Consider the following 20,062-nt stretch of genomic DNA (forward strand, 5'->3'; position numbering starts at 1 on the left):
GAATGACTTGCTCTCCCTTCTCATTATGTGATGGATCATTTCATACCCTTTTCCCTACATATGTAAGCATGCTCAGTCACTCTCGCCTCTGTTTAAATATTTTGCTTTTCCTTGCGCTCTGAACTTAAGAGTCAGATTCTTTGCCTCAGACATGGCTTATTTGAAGATGGTGAAAAAAACAGAAGAGTGACTTTGGTGGTCAGTGTGCACTGAGAACCAGGCAGCTCCACTTTTCTCTCTTGGTGCAGTGTGCCTTTATCTCTTGCAACAGATGAATCCATTTTTCCTGGTTTCAAACTTCCCCTTCCCTCCCCTCCTCACCCCCGCTTGAAATAATATTTGATTTTGCCTTCCTGCTGGTTGGATTAGAGTGCTGGTCTCAATGCCGTTGACGTTCCAGAGAGGAAATGGCTTTTTCCTTCCTCAGAGGGTGTTATAGTACTCTGACTTCCATGACTTGGGTGGGAGTAGAGTTGGTGAATACCATACTTTCTGGACTGCTTCTTGGCTATTCTGTAAAATATGCTCATTGAGATTTCATGGAATCTTTAGTATTCATGTAGTTTGAACTTGATATTTTTCTTTTTAAAAGATAAACCAGAGTCTGACTGAAATTGGATTCTGGTTTAAATAAGAATTGGATTCGGTAGTTAACAGATTATAAGGGAAGGTGACTGAAGCAACATATTTCTACTCACTAGTCTACCAGTGAAATTTAGGGTTTTGCTGATTGACGATAGCCGGGTATTTGTTTTTGTTTGTTTGTTTATTTTGCCAGTATCTAGAAATAAAATAAGTTTAAAAAAAACCTTAACCAAAATTTTGCTATTACGTAACTCTGAAGACAGGACACAATTCAACTAGTACATTCTACTTAATGTATGCTTCTGTTCCTATTAAGATAGAATAGTAATGATAAAAAATACCTAATAAATGAAGTAGAATATTTGAGTTAAACTAGTTTTTCTTAGTTTATTATCAACAACAGCAATGTGTTTGCATTCTCCATGAGTCTTACTCACCCTGGAAATGAATAATGCTTTCTCCTAGTTCTGTGTTTTAAAATTTGCTTATTGCTGTGTCCCTGGTGCCTAGCAGCATGACTGGCACATAACTGGCATTCAGTCAGTATTTGTTTCATTTGAGGACATGGCAAATTAATGTGCCAAAGATTTCTGGACTTTTGTCTGGGCTTCCCAATGTTTTATGAATTCAGTCTCCTTTAAAGTAAAGTATATGAAATTGTGTGATGTAATTGGCAATATTTACTGTCCATTATTATTATTGCTATGGTCCTACTTATTTTAGGACATTTCCTCCCAAGAGGTCAGTGCTGTATGCTATAATAGGTTATGATTCATTCTTTCATAGGGATCAATTTTTTTTTTAAATAATCCATTAGAAACCTGCTTCTAAAAACTTTTTAAGGTAGGGTGTGTGTGTGTGTGTGTGTGTCTGTATGTGTGTTTGTGAGAAAGAGGTGGGGGAGAGAGACAAGTAGGAGCAGGAAGGCAGGCAGAAGTCCCTCCCTGGGGGAGATGGTGGACTTAGAGCCCTGCAGGCACATGGGGGCAGTACAGTCTTGTGGTTTTTGGTAAGGGCTTTGCTTTAGAGTCAGGCAGACTGGTTTCAAGTTCAGATTTTGCTACTTAATAGCAGTGTGACATTATGCATCTAATTTCAGAGTCTCCTTTTTTTTTTTTAAAGAAATGTCATGATAGTACCTACAGTTACCTCAAGAAAGAAATGATAATGCAAGTTAGTTCCTCAGTTTAGTTCTTGACCCAAAGTAAACACTCAGTAAACCTCAGCTACAGCTAGTGGGTCATGCATGAGTTTGCAACTTCTGGTTTCTCTTTTACTTTCTCTGTCTCTCTTACCTGTACCCTACTAGGTTATCATGACATATTACACATTCCTGTGATGCTAAAGGACTTTCAATGGCTCATTATCACAGAACATGTATTGTTGTGCAGTCATAACTTTTTATCTCCAAATTCTAGATTACTGTTGCCTTCCAGTGATGACACTGGATACTGAATATTGGAAAAAATGGGAAAGCATCCCAAGTTTCTGCTTTTTTGGTGAGTTGGACGTGCTCTACCCAGTTGAGGTGAATGAAGAATATAGACTTGCATCATTGTAGATCTTAGGGTATGAGATGACCTTGTAACACACCATAATTACTTGAGGCACAGCTCAGATAGAAAGAGGCAGAGAAAGATAAATGAAGGTGCCAGAAGTTGAAAACTTGTGGTCCACAGGCATGTTTGGCTTCACTTTAGTAGTGTTTGGGCAATATTATAAAATCAGAGCAATATGTAAATGCTGATCTTGCCTTCACGTCTGCCAAATGTTTATAAAGCTGAATGATGGATGCAGCTTTTAGGTAGGGCCAGTGCTTCCCTCTTTGCTGCAGTCCCTACCATGCCCTGCTTCTCTCCACCAAGATGACAGGTGATGACTGCCATTTTGCCTTGCACTTAACACTGTTGCTTTTCCCACAGAGGGGAAATCCTCTTTTGTTTCTCTCAAAAAATAAAAGTGCAAAAGAAAAAACCCAAAAGGCACCATGTTTTAAGAAAAATGCAATCAAGCCTGTTTTCCTCTGAGGAGTAAAGAATTTCTTATCCACTTTCACTCATTTTGTTTACGTGACTGGTCTCTATAGATGTTTGAGTCTATAATCCTGTGGGCAGACATGGAGGAGATGTGTTCTCCAAGATCATTCTGTACAGCTTTGGCTGTATCTTTGTGTAAATGAAGATCTGCTGGCCTCAAACCCTTGTAATTGTCCAGGAACTGCAATCACTTTTTCCAGCAGTTCTTTAGAAAGCCAATACCACATCCTCTCCTGGGCACTTGCACAGTTCTTTTCACCTGTCTTCCTTATGTGAACAAATTGAGGCAGGTTACAAACACAGACTGCGAATGTGTGTTTCTGTGGGTGCCACAGCCCTTTCACTCTGAATTTGATCTTAAACTGTGCCCTGGTGCGCATGGAAGCTGGGAATGAACTCTTGCCAACAGAAAATTTATAGTCTTATGAATGAGTAAACCCTAGATCTTTGGAGGTTAATTTAGAAAGAACAGTACTGTTAGGTTCTATGTGTGTTTGTTTCAGTGGGGTGGAGTTAGTAATAGCATTTCCTTGTCCAATAGGAAGTGGGTAAATTGCCAAGCCACTGAGATCACTATTGTTGACTCAGATTCAGCAATAAGATTAGAGTAGGAAAGCTGTCTAGTAACCCTGGAATCTGGGCTGGATGTGATTCTATTTGCTCTTGGCTGGTCAGAGGGCTTTGAGCTGGCATCAGTGGTCCCAGGCTCCTGGATGTGTTACTAAACTACGTTTGCCTTTTGTTGGCTATTCTGAGAAGCAAGAGTTGTAGGAGAAGTGGTGGTGGGTAGTAATTTTCTCTGTGATAGATGAATAATTATTTTCTGCATCGCTTCTATGGTGTGAGAAGGGGAGTACCAGCTTAGAGAAAATTGCAGATCTTTGTTCGTGATTCTTAAGCTGATATAGCACTAGCCAAGGACTTATTCTGAATGAAAAGGAGGTGCTGTATTTTAAGTTGTATTTTAGAAAGGAGTATCCATTGTTTATTCCTTCTCTCATCTGGTGGGTAGAGGGAGCTCCTTGGTGGATTTTCTAGAATTTTCTCAAGACCCCTTTTTTGTCCTTATCAATTATTAGACATTAATTCCAAAAGGGGGAAGTAGGCCACTTTCATGCTACTCAGGTGGAAAAAGGAAATGCTGTGATGTCAGAGCCTGCATGTCACTTCAACCCCTTCCTGGCTTCCTTTGTGGTAGAGGTATGCTTTTCAGTGCTATATCTTGTGGGATCCCCAGCTCCCCTTGCTCTTGGGGATATTGCCTTGGTGCCCAGAGTTCCTGCTTGTCAGCTAGGTGTAGGGTCATGCAGGGGGCCTCTCATCAAGTGCAAAAGTTCTGGTCTGAGGAACATACTAGAAAACTAGTATCTGCTGAAAATAGCAGGCAGATATTAAATAGAGATAATATGCTTTGACCCACAGGAACAATGGAGCCCCCCAGGCAATAGCCCCTGGTCACTCTACCCTAGCTTACATCCTCCATAACACATCCCCCACGGTGTACATTCCTCCACTTGCCCACCTTATCTGAAACTGGTTCAGTTTCATAGTCTTCTGACCAGCCAAGAACAAGCAGAATCAAAACTAGTCCTGATTCCAGGGTACTGGTGATCTTTGAATACTCTCCATTCAAGAGGGTGTTTATGTGTTTATTTCATTGTTGGTAATACTTCATTTCCCTGATGAGCCCTATTTCTTATGCTGTTGGCCATTTGTCCTGTTTTATGAGGTTCTTATTCAAGTTTTGTTTTTTTTTTCCTTTTTATTAATTGGGTTCATTTTTTTCCTTAGTTATTTGCTGGCAGTTTTGCATATTTTACATGCACATCTCATTGGATATATAAATTACAAATATCTTCTCTTACTGTGCAGTTTGCCATTTCTTCTCTTAGTATCTTTTGATTAATAGAAGCTCTTTATTTTGGTGAAGTCCAATTTATTTATAATTTTTCTTTATATTTTGTGCTTTTTACATTTTAAATAACTCATTGCTTTTCCATCTTCTGGATATTTTGAAGCAGAAAATCACGTGTAGAGCTTTCTGGTATAGTTACTGTCATACTGGACAGTTGCATTCTTACATTAGCTGTTGGCCTCAAAGGTGTCCTGAGCCCCTGTATTTATGAAATACATTAGCTTTTACAAAACCCTTTCCCCTTCATTCTCATTTGATCCCAGGTAGGAGTCATTAAAACTCTTGCAGACTGGCCTCATCTATTTTGACAGCTGAGGACTGAGGTGGTTACATGTGCTGTCTGGGGGCTGTGTGTGGCACCTTCACATTTGCTGTGATCTTTGCACAAGGGTAAAGTGTTAGACTGCTGGGTTCATGTCCTGGCCCTGTCACTGTGGACGAGGTACTTGTCCTCGCTGAACTTCAGTTGTCTGTGTCATCTGCTAAATGGGAGTAATGACAGAGTGCCTATCTCATGATGTAGTTATGAAGATTAAATGATTTATATATAGTGTTCAGCACAGCATCTGACACATGGTGGTGCGTTTATATTGTTATTGTTGTTCCTTTATGATTGTGTTGCAGATATCATAATTCTCTGGAGAGTTAGGAAGAGCTTGATTATTTGCTCCATTTCTCTTTCCTAGCTTTGTATTTTCCCTTCCTCATTCCTCTCTCCCCCTTGAGACTTCTGTCTGTTTTGCTAATCCCCTTTTTTTCTCCTTTTTATTTATTTATACAAGCACTGGGTACAGTCAGAATCGCGGGAGGGTGAGAGAATTCACCTGAGCCAGAGCAGGGAACAGAACAGATGAAATACACTGCTGAGGGGAGCAGCGGGAGTGGCAGGAGATAATCCCCTCTTTTCTTATGAAAGGCCACATGCATTTCAAACATGAACTAAATTGGTGCCCTGTATGAGGTGTGAAAGTGTGCCATCATATAGGCACTGACAGAAAGTGTAGGGTCATTGAGTGTTTGGCTTGCTTTATTTTGTTTTGTGGAATAGAAGAATGGGGATGGTAAATGTGGACAGGAAGTTAATGCTTGATTCCAAAGTAAAGAGTGTTGACCCTTTGACCTTGGTTATGGGAAATTTTCACATATAAGAGATTTATTTAGTAGTGGTTTCAGTTGTAATGAAGGAAAATAAATTTGGAGCTGAAGAAGTATTTTGTAGACATCTAGAAGGATAGTACTGTGATCTGGACCTACAGCCATGAGGCTGAACGAAAATCATCAGAACTTAGGGTTATAAGGTTGGAACTAAGTATGTTATATCCACTTCTCCATTATCCCTCCCATAATAAAAGGGAACTATGCTACCTGTGGAAAAGAGCTTGTATTTTGATATTTCTTCTTGAAATGGAAACAAAACCTGCTGATTTTCCTGATTACCAAGGCTAACTGGCCCACCCTTCATAGCCTCTGAGTTTGCCTGAACTTCCTCTTTGTGATGCCAGCTGGAAATTTCACACTGTGTGCAATGAAGTTGAAGTGACATCTGCGAGGTCCTGGAGATCTTGGTATTGTAGGTGACTGTTGTGGTCTCACTCTTTGCTGGTAAGCATCCAGCAGAAAGTGAACTGAGACATAATGGCTACTTGACCCCAGTGTAGAAAGGAGGATGTCTTTGTTTTCTAGTGCAGGGGTAGCTAGAACAACAGGGTAGGGATGGGTGGGCAACCCAAGACAGCAGGCCTCAGACCTGACTGTGCATCAGGATCACCTAGGGTATTGCTTAAAGTCTAGGTTCTCAGACCCAGACCAAAAGTTCAGATCCAGCAGTCTGGGGTTGGGCTGGGAATTTCTATTTGAAGGGAATGTTTGATTCTGAAGCTGCTCCTCAGGTATAATACTTTGAGCAACAAAGTTCCAGGTCCAAGGAGTTGAGAGTTCTGTAGTAAAATTCAGCTTCATGGGCTTTCTATTTCAAATTCATTAAAGCTTTGTGCTTGGCTCTTTAATAGATGGAAAGGTAGATTCAACCACTGTGTTGCCAAGTCATAGGTCAACTGTGTGGAGCCCTGGCTGCAGATAGTCTGCAGACATCCAGCAGGTCTGGAACACTGAATGGGCTGATGGTGGTAGTTGGGCACTTGAGTGTGAGAATGACAATTTCTGAGAAAGAGGAAGAAGAACCCTGGCAGGTGCTAGTGGAGAGAGGAATTACTGTATCTCCTGAGTCATCTTTGCTGTAGTGTGCCAGGGCTCAGTGTGGCCTTCATAGGAATGACTGCCCCTAAGAACTCTGTATCCCTTGTCCCTCCCATCACCTGCCTCTCATGCTCAAACACTCAGACACCTGCTTACACCCTTCCCACCCACATTCACCACTCTTTTTCTCTCCCCCGTACTAGTTCACAACATCACACCTGCACCTCAGTGCCCTTAAATAACAGCCCTTCAGTATTTACATGCTCATATCTTTGAAAACTTTTTTCTTAGGCAATGTTGAGGGTTGATCAATGAAAAGAAGCAAATGTGATATTTAAAACATGTTCAACATAAGTAAGTCTCTATGGACCTCAGGCTTGCTTATTGGACCTCTTTCTTTCTTTAGGCTTTCTCAGACTTTATTTTTTATTTATTTTTTTAAAGATTTATTTATTTTTATATAAGAACTGGAGTATAGGCCAGAGATGTGGGTGGTGTGTGTGAGAGGATTCTCCAGAGACAGAGCCGGGAACAGAACAGGCAGAAGGACTGAAGTACACTGCTGAGGGGAGCAGCGGGCGAGACAGGAGAGGTCTGTCCCGCCATGTGGGTTTCTCCCTGGCTGGCCGGGAATCGAACTTGTGCTGCTGTGGCTGCGGATTGCTTCATAGGGTGCGTCTTAACCCCTGCACCGCCAGGGAGGCCCCTTTCTCAGACTTTAAAGATGAGGATTTGAGTCAGCAGTGTTTAACTTTTTGAGTTGGTACCTTCTTGGATAACCTGATGAATAGTTTGAATTGATTTTACAGAAAAATCCACATACCTTAAGGGGTGAAGGAGGGGGAGGTGGTTTATGGAGTCTCTGGGGCCCATCTGTGGACCTAAGCAAAGAACTCTGCTTAATGAGCATACAGAGCTTTTAGCCCCTTCTCTCAAGTTCTGTTTTATGACACAAGTATCTTTTTCTCATGAGTGCCATCTGTAATGGGAACACAACAAACACCATTTGGTATTGTGCATGCTTTCTGGAGTGTTTGTGTTCAGTTTGAAAGAGTAAGCCAATTTCAGTGAGAGTGAAAAAGCTAATGCCTGTAAAACACTTTGCACCTGATGTGGCATTTATTCATTCTTTTTTTTAATCTTTTTTTAAAGATTTATTTATTTATACAAGAACTGGGGTACAGGCCAGAGGCACGGGAGGGTGAGAGAACTCATCAGAGACAGAGCAGGGAGCAGAACAGGCAGACTGACTGAAATACACTGCTGTGGGGAGCAGCCGGCGAGAAGGAGAGGTCTGCCACGCCATGTGGGAATCTCCCTGGCCAGCCGGGAATCGAACTGGCGCTGCAGAGGCTGTGGACAACTTCACAGTGCTGCGCTCAGCCCACTGTGTCACCAGGGAGGCCTCAATTTATTCAGTCTTCAAAAAATATTACATATGTTTAATCACAACTACAAAGCCAACTACCTCTATAAAACTTCTCCATGTCAAGAGTAGTTTAGAAATATTGGACTAGTTAGTAGATGGGGATCCCCCCAGCTTGAATGTTTCCTTCCTTTTCCTTCAATAATTATTTATTGCTCTCCTATTATGAGTGAACACTTTGTGAAGTATTTTGGAGAATAGGAATGAATAAGATCTCAAGGATCTGACCAAGGTCTATAGGAATTGCTTTACTGCTCTGTGACCCTAACCTGGGTAGGGTCTTATCTTCTATGTTTCATCCTGGCCCCTGAAGGAGATGGGCTTATTGATGACTTTGCTTAGTGAGACTGAACAATGGCTCAGAAAAGCCAGTGGTGTACCTCTCTCAGTGTTGTTAACCCCAGAAACCTCTCACAGCAGGTGTTTCTTTAAGTTTTACCTTCGCCAGGCTCTCTCTCCTTCGGACACTGGGTTCACATTCATGTCCTCCTCTCTCTGCAGGCCAGGAGTTATCACCATGCAGGCGATGTCGGAAGAGGACCGGAGGCTCTGGATGGAAGCCATGGATGGCCGGGAACCTGTAAGTAACAATTCAGGGAAGCACAGCAAGAATAAAGCTGCTGAGTTGCGTGCTGCTTCCCTAGTTCAGTGATTTTTGCTGTTGCTCTAAAGCCTTGGGTTCCTGATGCCAATGTACCAGAGGGAGTTTTTTATTCCCAGGCTAATACTTATAGCTACTGTTACTATTTCTGTGTGAGTACAGTCCCAGAACTTTGACCTCTTACTGCTAAAGCATGAGTTCAACATGATCCTACACCAGAACTCCCCCTTCACCAAGGCAACAGTCCAGTCTTGCTGGCTGAATATTTCTTGACTATATGATACCTCCACAGAGTAGGGTGCAAAGCATTATCTGAAACCTCTTTTAATGGGACAAATGATCATAAATGTATATGCATATTACACAGTATCTTTTATCTTCACTTTCTGGCTCTGCCTCCCCTTGCTGTAATAGCCTGCATGCCATTATAAAAAGTGGGGTTATTACGATTGATGAAAGGAGGTAAGCCTGATAATGTGGTCCATGCTCCCATTTAAGAGATGCTGGTCTTTACTAGCAGATAGATTTGTAGTTTTCCTGCATTTGTGACATATAAAACCCAGGTAAGAGCCCTGGGGAAGCCTTGGAGTCAGAGTAGTTGTCTTACCTTGGTGATTACTAGCTCACCTCCATTGTTGAGCAAACCTCAAGGTAGTAGAAATGCTGAGTACAGTCTAACTATGTCCCACCAATAAAAAGTAAAAGAATCTGTAATGTCAGAGGGCTGGTAATTATGGCTTGCAAAGTTACTATCTGAAAGGGGAACCATGTGCAAGGGACATTAGGTCATGACCTTCATTGACCATAGAATTAAGGACATCAAGCTGGATGTCCAGTATGGATTATTTCAATTTGTTTATATGTTTCTTTCTTAGCCCACCCTGTTTAGGTGATCTGTATTGATGAATGTACCTTTTTACTCAGATATTTTGTATACAATTATGGAACTCAGTATAAAATGACTAAGCATAAATGACTAGTGTTTGCATAACATTTAATAATATATAGAGCGAGATTTAAAGAACTGTTTAAAAATTTTGGCACAGTTTGCTAAATTCTGTTTAAACATTGTTTACTCTTATTTCTTCTCTTGTTCTAAATAAGATACCAGTGATTTTCCCTGGATATGTTGTTCCCGATAGAAATACTCTCAAAGCAGATACACTTTTCTACCTTTAGGGTTTTGTGAAACAATAGCTGCTTTATATCAGAGGCCTTGGGAATCAGATTTCTGAGTAATCCTTGATCTTTGCTATTATCATTTATCGTTAGATGAACACTTCTTTTGTGTATAGGGCATGGATTTGATACATCTCTTAACCCACTTATTTCTGTTAGTACCTTAGAACATAAGTTATGATTCTGTTTCACAAGTGAGGAAACTGAACTTTAAAGGGGTTGAATAACTTGTCCCAAGCTGCACAGATGGTAAGCAACTGTATTAATAGAGCACAGGCTGGGTTACATTAACAACCAGACTCTAAACTATGGTTCCTTAAATAAGACAGAAATTTATTTCTCTCTCAGCGCCCAGAAGTGAACAGTCTATCTGTGGCAGGAGGTGCAGCCATTCTTAACTATGTCTCAACCAGTCACTGCCTTTTTCCAACCAGATAATATTGATGAAAGTATCCAGGACCCAAAAAGTGCACACATCACTTGCATTGATCCAAACATAATTATATGGCCACGTCTATCTGTAAAAGCAGATAGAAAATCTAGGTTATCATAGGGAGCAAATGGCCCAGCCAGTGCCCCAGCGCATCTTATCACTTTGAGGAAGAAAGTACTGTGGGGGTGATTAACATTCTCACCTCAATAGCAGAGCTAGAATTTGAATGCAGGTCTAGCCTTACATGTATTTAGTTTTCCTATTTAATTGAGATAAAATGTCATATTACCGTCTAAGAATACTCACTCAGTTCATTTTTACAATGCCTCTTTGAGCCTCTTGAATATTTCTGCAATTTGTAAGGGAAGAAGTAAGGGTGAAAAATCCTGTCAGACCTCTGTTATTATTGGTGTGGATAAAAAAACCCACTACCATTTTTTTTTTGTGTGTTTCCTGCCAATAAACTGGAGCTCTTTAACTGTTTTACCAACTCCATTTTAATCCACCCCTTCCCCACTCTCTCTACCACTTTATATTTGTTCTCTGTATATAATTGCTCTTCTTTCCTAGCTACTTCAGTTTTCCCATAGGTTAACATCTGGCCTCTGCAGATGGAAAGTGTGCTATTGAAAGAAACATCTCTTTGCTTTAGAATGTACATATTAAAACAAGTTTAAACACAAACTAATTCTGTTTCTAAACATAATATGAACTTATTTTCTCACAGGAACTTATAACTTGTATTGAAAACCATACCTCTGTGTGATTTTTAGTTTCCTATATAGAGAGATAAATACAGAACAAATGATGACTGTATAATTGCCAGGAATATCAGGCTTAATTTTGTCTCCCATTGCTGAGAGCCTCTAGGGAACATTACTGGAGATATATACCCAATAGACAATTAGCAGCTCCAGTTTTAATCACCATCTCCATAATTAGTTAAATCTGTCCCCTTGAGAGTTTTGGTTTTGGTAAGAGAGCACAAACCTCTCTCTCTGTAGCTAGTCTTAAGAGTATTTCCCTTGTTGCAGGGAAATGTTTATGGTAGCATCTCTCTTGTTTTACAGTAACAATTCAGTTCTGTGATTGATTATTCTATGTTGGAGGGGTTTTATTTTTGTATTTTTCATCCTTTTTCTTCTTTTCTTATTCAGTAATACCTCAGGTTGCTAGAAAAATAAACCTAAATGAACCCCAAGTCAGTTAGTTTTGCAGTGTTTTTACCTAATTGTTACATAAATTGCATACTGGTATCCTGGTCTAGAGAAATGTCAAATGTCTTTGTGGTATTGATTGATATATAATAGAGGAAGAAATTAGACTTGTTTCCCAGTTAGTGGGCAGACAGAGGTGCACCTCAGGTCACCCAAACTGTGCTTCAAAACAGATTCTGCCATCTGCCAGATAAAGACAAAGCATACTCTCAGTGTGAAAGACCTTGAATGGTATGATTATATATAGAGAGGGAATGAAAAGAAAGGATATAGTTTTCCAATGAAACACTCCAAATTACCCATTCCCTCCTGGGTAAATGCCCAGCCAACTAGGGTTGGCCCACGGTGGGGCTCCTGAGGCCCAAAAGCTCACCACAAGTCTCAGACACCTTTTGATGGGGAACCACAGGAATGGGACAGAAGGGGCCAGGCAAGTCTTAGACCAAAGGAGCAAATGAAAGTACAAATCAAGATAACTGCTGCCATCGTCAGCCTTGCCATGTGTATCTCACCTATATGTCTTTTGGGTGTCTCTACATATCTGGATTCCATGTGTCTCCTCCAAATCCCCAAAGTCTCAAGTGCAAGTGCAAAGCTGAGGAGGAAGTGGGCCCTTCTTCACATGTCTTTTGTTCTGTGTGACTCTCTGCTGTGTCCCCTTCTCGTGTCTCTTTAAGAGTTCTCTACTTTTTTTTTTTTCATAAAGATTTATTTATTTATTTATACAAGCACTGGGTACAGTCAGAAGTGCGGGAGGGTGAGAGAATTCACCAGAGACACAGCGGGGAACAGAGCAGGCAGACTGACAAAATACACTGCTGAGGGAAGCAGCAGGCGCAGCAGGAGAGGTCTGCATGCCATGTGGGACCCTTGACGGCTTTGTAGCCCAGCGCTCAACTGCTGCGCCACCAGGGGAAGCCTACCTTTTTTTTTTAAGATTTTTTTTTTTTAATTTATGCAAGATTCGGGGTACAGGCCAGATGCACAGGAGGGTGAGAAGATTCACCAGAGACAGAGTGAGGAACAGAACAGGCAGACTGTCTGAAATACACTGCTGAGGAGAGCAGTGGCCAAGGCAGGAGAGGTCTGCTCGCCATGTGGGTTGCTCCAAGGCTGGCAGGGATTGAACCGGCACTGAGGAGGCTGCAGACAGCTTCACAGCACTGCGCTCAACTGCCTGCACCACCAGGAAGGCCCAAGAGTTCTCTATCTTCACCTGGCTTCTTAGCTCCATCCCTTGTTAGAAGGAGCAGTGAACCTGTAACCTCCCGTTTAAATGGAGATTGCTCTGTTATATCCTGCAATAAGCATTATGGATTTTACCTGTATAGTGAATATGAATTCAGTGAAGGAAACCCAATTCAAACTTGCTGAGAAAAAACTGGTATATTGGCTGGAAAATATTGGGACATAATAGTTCTGAACCTGGGAGCCTTGATAATATCTGGAGTTAGTTTCTTCTTTTGTGTTGGCTTCTTTTGTGCATGGTTCTCAACATGCAATGGTGGTTTATTTTCTAACTCTTCCAGGCTTATATCTTATTATCAAGGACAAGGATCCTGAAGTGTTTTCTGTGACAGGCTAGATAGTAAGCATTTTTGGTGGTGGGGGCCATTTAGTCCTTGTTGCACCTACTCATGTTTGCTGTTGTAGCTCAAGAACAGCCATGGTGAATAGGCAATTGGTATGGCAGTACTTCAATAAAACTGGTAGTAGGTTAGATTTCAGGCATGGGTCATACTTTATTAATCATTGATCTAATGGTTGAGCAGAAAGATAGCTTTGTGTAATAATTCCAAAGAAGTCCCATATTTGAATATATCAGACTAAGTACTTGGATCAGAGGATGGGATGCATGAATTGACTAGACTTGACTCATTTGCCCACTGCATTAGAGCTGCATAATTAGTGGGCAAGTTTCACTTTCTCTGTGTGAAAATCCAAGTGTTGTTATGGGAGGAAGGGGGAGGTAGATACTAGTTAGGCAAAAATGACAATTTCTCCCTACTTTCATTGCATTTTATATTCAAAGATATTGCTCTTTGATAGTTGGCCAAGAGTGAGATTCACAAATTTGCTGCAAACATCATGCTTAATGTTGAAAGTGTGAATGCTCTCCTCCTAAGAATGGGACCAACACAAGTGTACTCTTACCACTCTTATTCAGCACAATACTGGAAGTCCTAGCCAGTGCAGTAGGGTAGGAAAATGAAATAAAAAACATACAGGTGTCAGCCAAATGTCAGCAAGCTAATTCATCAGATAAAGTTTTGAAATAATTTTACTGCATTTTTTAAATTTCATTTTCTACTAAAATGAAGAAAACTATAGAATCAAGTTATAGCCACATATGCTCTAGTTTTAACCTTGTGGCCTTTGTCTTTTTCCTGGGAGCGACAACTTTCTATATTAAATTAGACATGGAAACCTTAGTTTAAGCTGCATTAATATTGTAGCCAAGAGAATTTTTGGAGGCATCAAATTGCTTTTTATCATTTACTAATAACATAAATGATCTGTCCTTTTCTCATTAGATATGTTGGTAAGCATGTTTGCTAAAAGAAAGCAGATTACTAGTCCATCATCATTGCCAACATGTACACACCCAACTGAAGTATTTATTATTCTCTTTCCACTATGAAAAGATGTCTTGGCAAGTCAGTGCAACTAACAGGGTGATCCAGATTCTCTTTAAACTGTTTTTGTTTGTTTGTTTGTTTATATTCCTTTCCGTGTGATTAGTGGTGTTTGTCTGAAATTTTTCATATTATCTTCTTTTAGAGGTACTAGTCCTTCTTCACATCACAAGAATTCTTTAGTAATATTAGCTATTTCTACACTTTGGTCCAAACTTGAATCTCTTCAGAAGATTGGAGGGTTGATAGATGTCAAAGTTGTATGAAAATAGATTAGAAATATAATAAACAGATGATGTGGCATCAAAAATTGTGTGTAAATCTTTGGATTACACAAGGAAATTGCAACATTTGCAGATTCAAAAGGAGTTTAGATTTTTACCTTTGGGTAAAACAAATGGCAATTTAATATGGCTAAACCTCATAGCTGTGGAGCTGAGAGAAACGTACACCTCAGCCAGCATCATGCCCTTAATTACATGAGAAATACTGTCTAAAAAGGCCAGTTAGTGGTTGATCTTGGGTAGGTAATCCAAGTCCTCTGGCTTCCAGCTCTGTGCTATTTTTACTACAACATGCACACTGCTGGATATCAGGAAACCATTGTTTAAGTGGAGCTCCTCTTTGTAGCTACTGCAGTGGAAGAAGGGAAAATAACAGACGAAGGAAAAAAGCAATAAGAGGATAAAACATCTTTGCTTCCTTCTCTACACCTCCATGTTAAAGAAATCTATTTTAGTCCTTTTGGACTCTGCAACTGAACCAAGTATGCCCTTCTTTGTCCACCTTTGTCCACTGTGCCCAAGATCCTGACCCTAAATCTTCAAAAACTCCTAGAATAAATGAGCAGTTGCACTGCATCTTATGCTCTGCCCCAGGTGTCAGAAAGAGTGAGTTGTTAGAGTAAGGAGAAAGTAAGATTGCTTCTTGTTAAGAGGCAGAATGTCATGAGTTTAAGAATATGGGCTCAGGCAGCTTGAGTTTAAATTCCTACTTACCTCTAATAGCTCTCTAACCCTGGAAAATTACCTAATCTCTCTGAGCTTGTTTCTTTGCCTATAAATGTGAATATTTGTAATCCCTTCCTCTAAGATAGTTGTGTAAGCATCAGTATATACGTAGTGCACGGAGTACCAGGTCTCTGTGTGACGAAGTGCATATTACAAGTTAGTTATTAGTGTTGTCTTTTTGGAGAGGAGTGGCAAATATTGGGATACCTGGATTATCTTCTAGCTCCATTTCTAAGTCATTTGATTCATTTGAGCACAGAGTTTATTAAAAGTCATTTTATGTGGACTCACCAGAGTGCAGGGCCAGGACTGCTTTCACTAGTATGGAAAAAGTGATTTCATTTAGCAGTAAGACTAAATGTTCAGGCTATGAGTGGACAGGCATGGAGTAAACTCTAGCCTCTCTTGCTGTGATGCAGCCAGGCCTGGCAGTTCGTAATCCCAGTTGTATGCTCAGCTCAGCCCACGGCTCTACGACTGATGCTAACATTTTTCTTTCCTTGGTAAAATAAGATCAAAGGAGAATTGATGGCTAAGAAGGTGTGGGGTGCAAAGGCAATGTTCTTGTGTAGTGATCCAGGTTTCATTCCTTTGTGAGTGGAATGATGATTTGGAAAGATAGTTTTGTCCAGTTCGTGAAAATTTTCTTTATAGTTCTACATAGTGTTAGTTGGTGAAGTGTTTGAAAATGATGTCCTTAGTTTGCTTTCTACTTTCCCTGCTCATCCCAAAGCTACTGGGAAATTGGATTATAATTCTGTTATTTTGTTGGTGTGTTTTTTCTTCTCTTACTGGATCAGGAGTTGATACAAAGTTTCATGTTTTGAGTCATCTGAGTGTTTTCATATAGGTATAATTTATAATAGTACACATATCACTCTAATGTGTGCAAGTCTTAAAAGATCTTTAATAATATTCACTTCTTTGTTCACTTCACAACAACAATTTCTCATGGAAGACAAAGAATCTTTAGTTGGTCAATTTGAGCTATAAGGTGGGAGAAGAAAGGAGGTCAAATGAAATTGTTTTATGCTGGAGATTTGATGAAACTTCTCAAAGGAGTGGGTTTTGTTGGCTGTAAGAGTTTTGTTTGATCATTATGACTACTAACATACTTACTAACTTACTAACATTATGACTTACTAACATACCTGACACTTACTCAGGTGTCCTGGCATTCTTCTTCAGCAGTAAGCAAACATTAGCAATTGTCCACCAATCACTTTGATGGACAATGAGGATACCAAGATGAGGACAGGCCATATTAATGGAAATTTCATTTCTTTTGCTTTTTCCCTTTTGCCTCCCACAGTGTCTGGGGACAAAGTTAGTACCCAATAAATATTTGTTGAATGACTAGTGTCAGTATAAAGGCAAGGGTTGAAGATTACTGAGCTTGTTTTTCTTAGTTGAATTGCCAACATTATCTGAGACTGTGGGTAGATTTGGAGTTATTTGAATTCCTTGATTTTACAGTTCATTAGGATAACGGAATTTAGTTTGTGATCCTTAATCTTTTTTGTGCCATGGATTCATTTGGCAGTCAGGTAAAGCCTTTATATTCTTTCTCTGAATAATGCATAAAATAAATTACATGATTTGCAAAGGACAAATTATATAGAAATACAGTTTTGAAAATAATAAAATAACTTATAATAAATATATGTTTCTTCATTACCACATTAAATAATAAGACAGAAGGGCAGGTCTGATAATGTTTGTAATGACATTTCAGTTTGCCTACAGTGGTAGCAGTGTTATTTGGAGTCATCTGGAATTTCTAATGGTAACAAAATCACAGATACTGCTAATACTACGTGGTTTGTTGCCCACATTCATATTTGAGGGGAACACTAAACTTCAGTGAGAGTTTAATGTACACAATAATTGTTTTTCTTTTTGTCGTCCAAGTTCATAGATCCCTGTATTATCTCATTTACCTCATCTCTCCATTTCTTTGCATTGATGTTCTGAGAGGTTTTCATCCTGCCTGCCATGTCTTTTTTTTTTTTTTTTTTTAAAGATTTATTTATTTATTTATACACGCACTGGGTACAATCAGAAGCGTGGGAGGTTGAGAGAATTCACCAGAGCCAGAGCGGGGAACAGAACAGGTAGACTGCTGAGGGGAGCAGCGGGCACGGCAGGAGAGGTCTGCGCGCCATGTGGGACCCTCGCCAGTGGCCCGGGAACAAACCAGTGCTGCAGAGGCTGCAGGCAGCTTCGCAGCCCAGCCTTCAACCGCTGCGCCACCAGGGAAGGCCCCTGAATTCCAAGTTTTGTCTCAACTTGTAATTGTACATCTAATAGTATGATTATTTGATTAATATCTGACCCCCTCCTGGATAGTCATCTTCAGGAGGAAAGGAACATTACAGGTTGTGAGGTTTGTTTGTGTTCTGGAATCCTTCCTTCTTATTGACTGGCACAGAGTAGGTGTTCAATGCATACTTGGAAAAATATCAGGTGAATGAATCAAAGGAAAATTAGAGTATGGTTGATTGGTTTAGTATGATTTGTTCTTAGCTGAGACTATTTTTTCAGTGATTTTGCTTTTACAGATCTTCAAAAATCTACAGCTTACTGTTCTCTTTCTTTGTGAGCTTTTTTGGTATAAATATAACTTGTAAGTCCTTTCAATTGTTCAGCATTTTCTTCAAGCCTCAGATCACTATTGACTTCATCTTCACTACCTTTGTAGACTTGAACCCCTCTTATTTTAACTTTGATTATATGTCCTTTAATATCCTGTCATTATTTTTGTCTTTATTATTTAACCTAACCTCTGGGTAGTAGGATTGGTCATGAGAAGGAATTTGAGCCTCGTGCTTCATCTGAGTGTTTTTATAGAAGTATAATTTGTAACAGTGTACATATTATATCAACCTAATATGTACAAATCTTAAAAGATGTTTAATATTTACTTCTGTGAATATTGTTCTGATTTGATGTAGTTTTTCAGTCAGCTTGTGTTGATTTTGTAATAAATAAAAGTCATAATGGAGAGATCTCTGTGAACTGTTCTTATTTCTTCAGACATATCTTATGCTTTCTTTGTCATTACCATTAGTTGCAATTGTAGAGTCATACTTCTGTTGTGGAACTTCCAATCCTCACCATGCTCATTTTACTGTATAAAAGCTATATAGCTTCACTTCAGGTTATTTAACCTTTTAGTCTTTGCTTGACATTTAGGTTACTTTAATATTTTTATTACATCATTACAAAAAGTGGTATGGTGAAAATCCTCACATGTACTCCACTATTTACCTGCTGGAGCTTTTTTCTAGGATACACACAAAGTGGGATTGCAGGTTGAGTGGTGTGCACTTTTAATATTTTAATGTTCCTTCCCTCTTGAAGATGACTATCCAGGAGGGGCTCAGCTTAATCAAATAATCATACTACTAGACTAAATCTGTTCTAGGTTATATTGTTGCCTTCAATGACCCAATGGGGTGTCTGTTTTCTCCCCACCTTTGCCAGCACTGGCTATTATGAATCTGTGTGTCAATGTGGTGGAAAATTGTATCTTGTTTCCATTTGCATTTTTCAAATTACTAATAAGATTGAAAATCTTTGTTCACATTCTCAGCCATTTGTATTTTTCCCACTTCATACATGTATGTAAAACATCTAGAAAGTGCCTGGCACATGTTTCATGTTATATATAGTATTATTTGTATTCCTTTTTGAATTTCCTTTTTTTTTTTAAAGATTTATTTATTCATGCATACAAGAACTGGGGTACAGGCCAGACGTGTGGAGTGTGGGAGGATTCACCATAGACAGAGTGGGGAACAGAACAGGCAGACTGACGAAATACACTGCTGAGGGGAGCAGCGGGTGGCAGGAGAGGTCTGTCGTGCCATGTGGGATTCTCGCTGGCAGGCCAGGATTGAACCTGCACTGCAGAGGCTGTGGACAGCTTCATATCGCTGTGCTCAACTGCCTGCACCACCAGGGGAGGCCCCCTTTTTTGAATTTCTGACCTTGGGATTATACCCATCATTTTTCTCAGTTCTGCTTTCTAAAGGCCAAGGTATAAACCTAACTTTTTCTAGTGTTCTCTCCTTGACTTACAGGATTTTTTTCACTTTTATCCTTGTGGGTGTCTCTTACTTTCTAGCAACCCACCCTGCTGCTCAGGTTTGAAGTAGTGTATGACACATGGCTCATAGTCCTTCTCACCTGAGCCCTGCTCTCTTGCTTCACCAGGCTGTGAGAGCTGAATGGGATGCCCAGGAACCTCCAAATCACTCTGCTCTGACAGCATTCGGCTGCATATCAGACTTTTCCATGTGCTACTAAGTCTTATGTTTTCTCAAGGATCCTTGAACTGCAGTTTCTGGCAGCTGCAAGGGCACTCAGCCTACCAGCCCAGCTGACCTGTGTGCATTTTTATTTATTTTTCAAATTTTATTTTTTAATGAAATGGCATTGTTTTACTTTTTTTTTTTTTTTTTTTTCATTTTTGAGGGTATAGGATTGCTCCCCTCAGATGTGGTCACTGCAGCTTTCCAGTCCTCCACCATAGTCCATTGTCTCTCCTCCCCTTTCTCACTTCCCTCCTCCCTCTCCTGTGTGCTTTTTTTGCTATCCTTTCTACCATCTCAGGAAAGAGAGAGAAGATGCCTGCCCCTCTCTATACTGGTTCCTGAGGGAGGTCTTTGTGCAGCTGCTTTCCCATTTTATTAACTCTGTGTACAGTTTGATAGTTTTTGGGAAGTTTCTTCCTTCCTTTTTTGGCCTAGGTTTACTACTGCCCACCCTCATCAGAAGACATTGGCATAAGTGAGGCAGCAACACTGAAAGTTTCTGTCACCAG

The 20,062-nt window shown here is 40.1% G+C and overlaps 1 protein-coding gene across 1 annotated transcript in view; it reads left to right on the forward strand.

The window, feature by feature from the left end:
• ARHGAP26 (Rho GTPase activating protein 26) overlaps window positions 1-20,062 on the forward strand; it is a gene marked incomplete at its 3' end in the record, with an annotated part of 427,812 nt that overhangs the window by 147,774 nt on the left and 259,976 nt on the right. Inside the window, exon 11 of the mRNA XM_084252634.1 lies at window positions 8,660-8,738. Within this exon, the coding sequence (XP_084108760.1) occupies window positions 8,660-8,738 (79 nt within the window). The remainder of the gene's footprint in view (window positions 1-8,659; window positions 8,739-20,062) is intronic.

The sequence above is a fragment of the Talpa europaea genome, assembly GCF_964194135.1.
Source record: "Talpa europaea genome assembly, chromosome: 13".
Taxonomy (NCBI): Eukaryota; Metazoa; Chordata; class Mammalia; order Eulipotyphla; family Talpidae; genus Talpa; species Talpa europaea.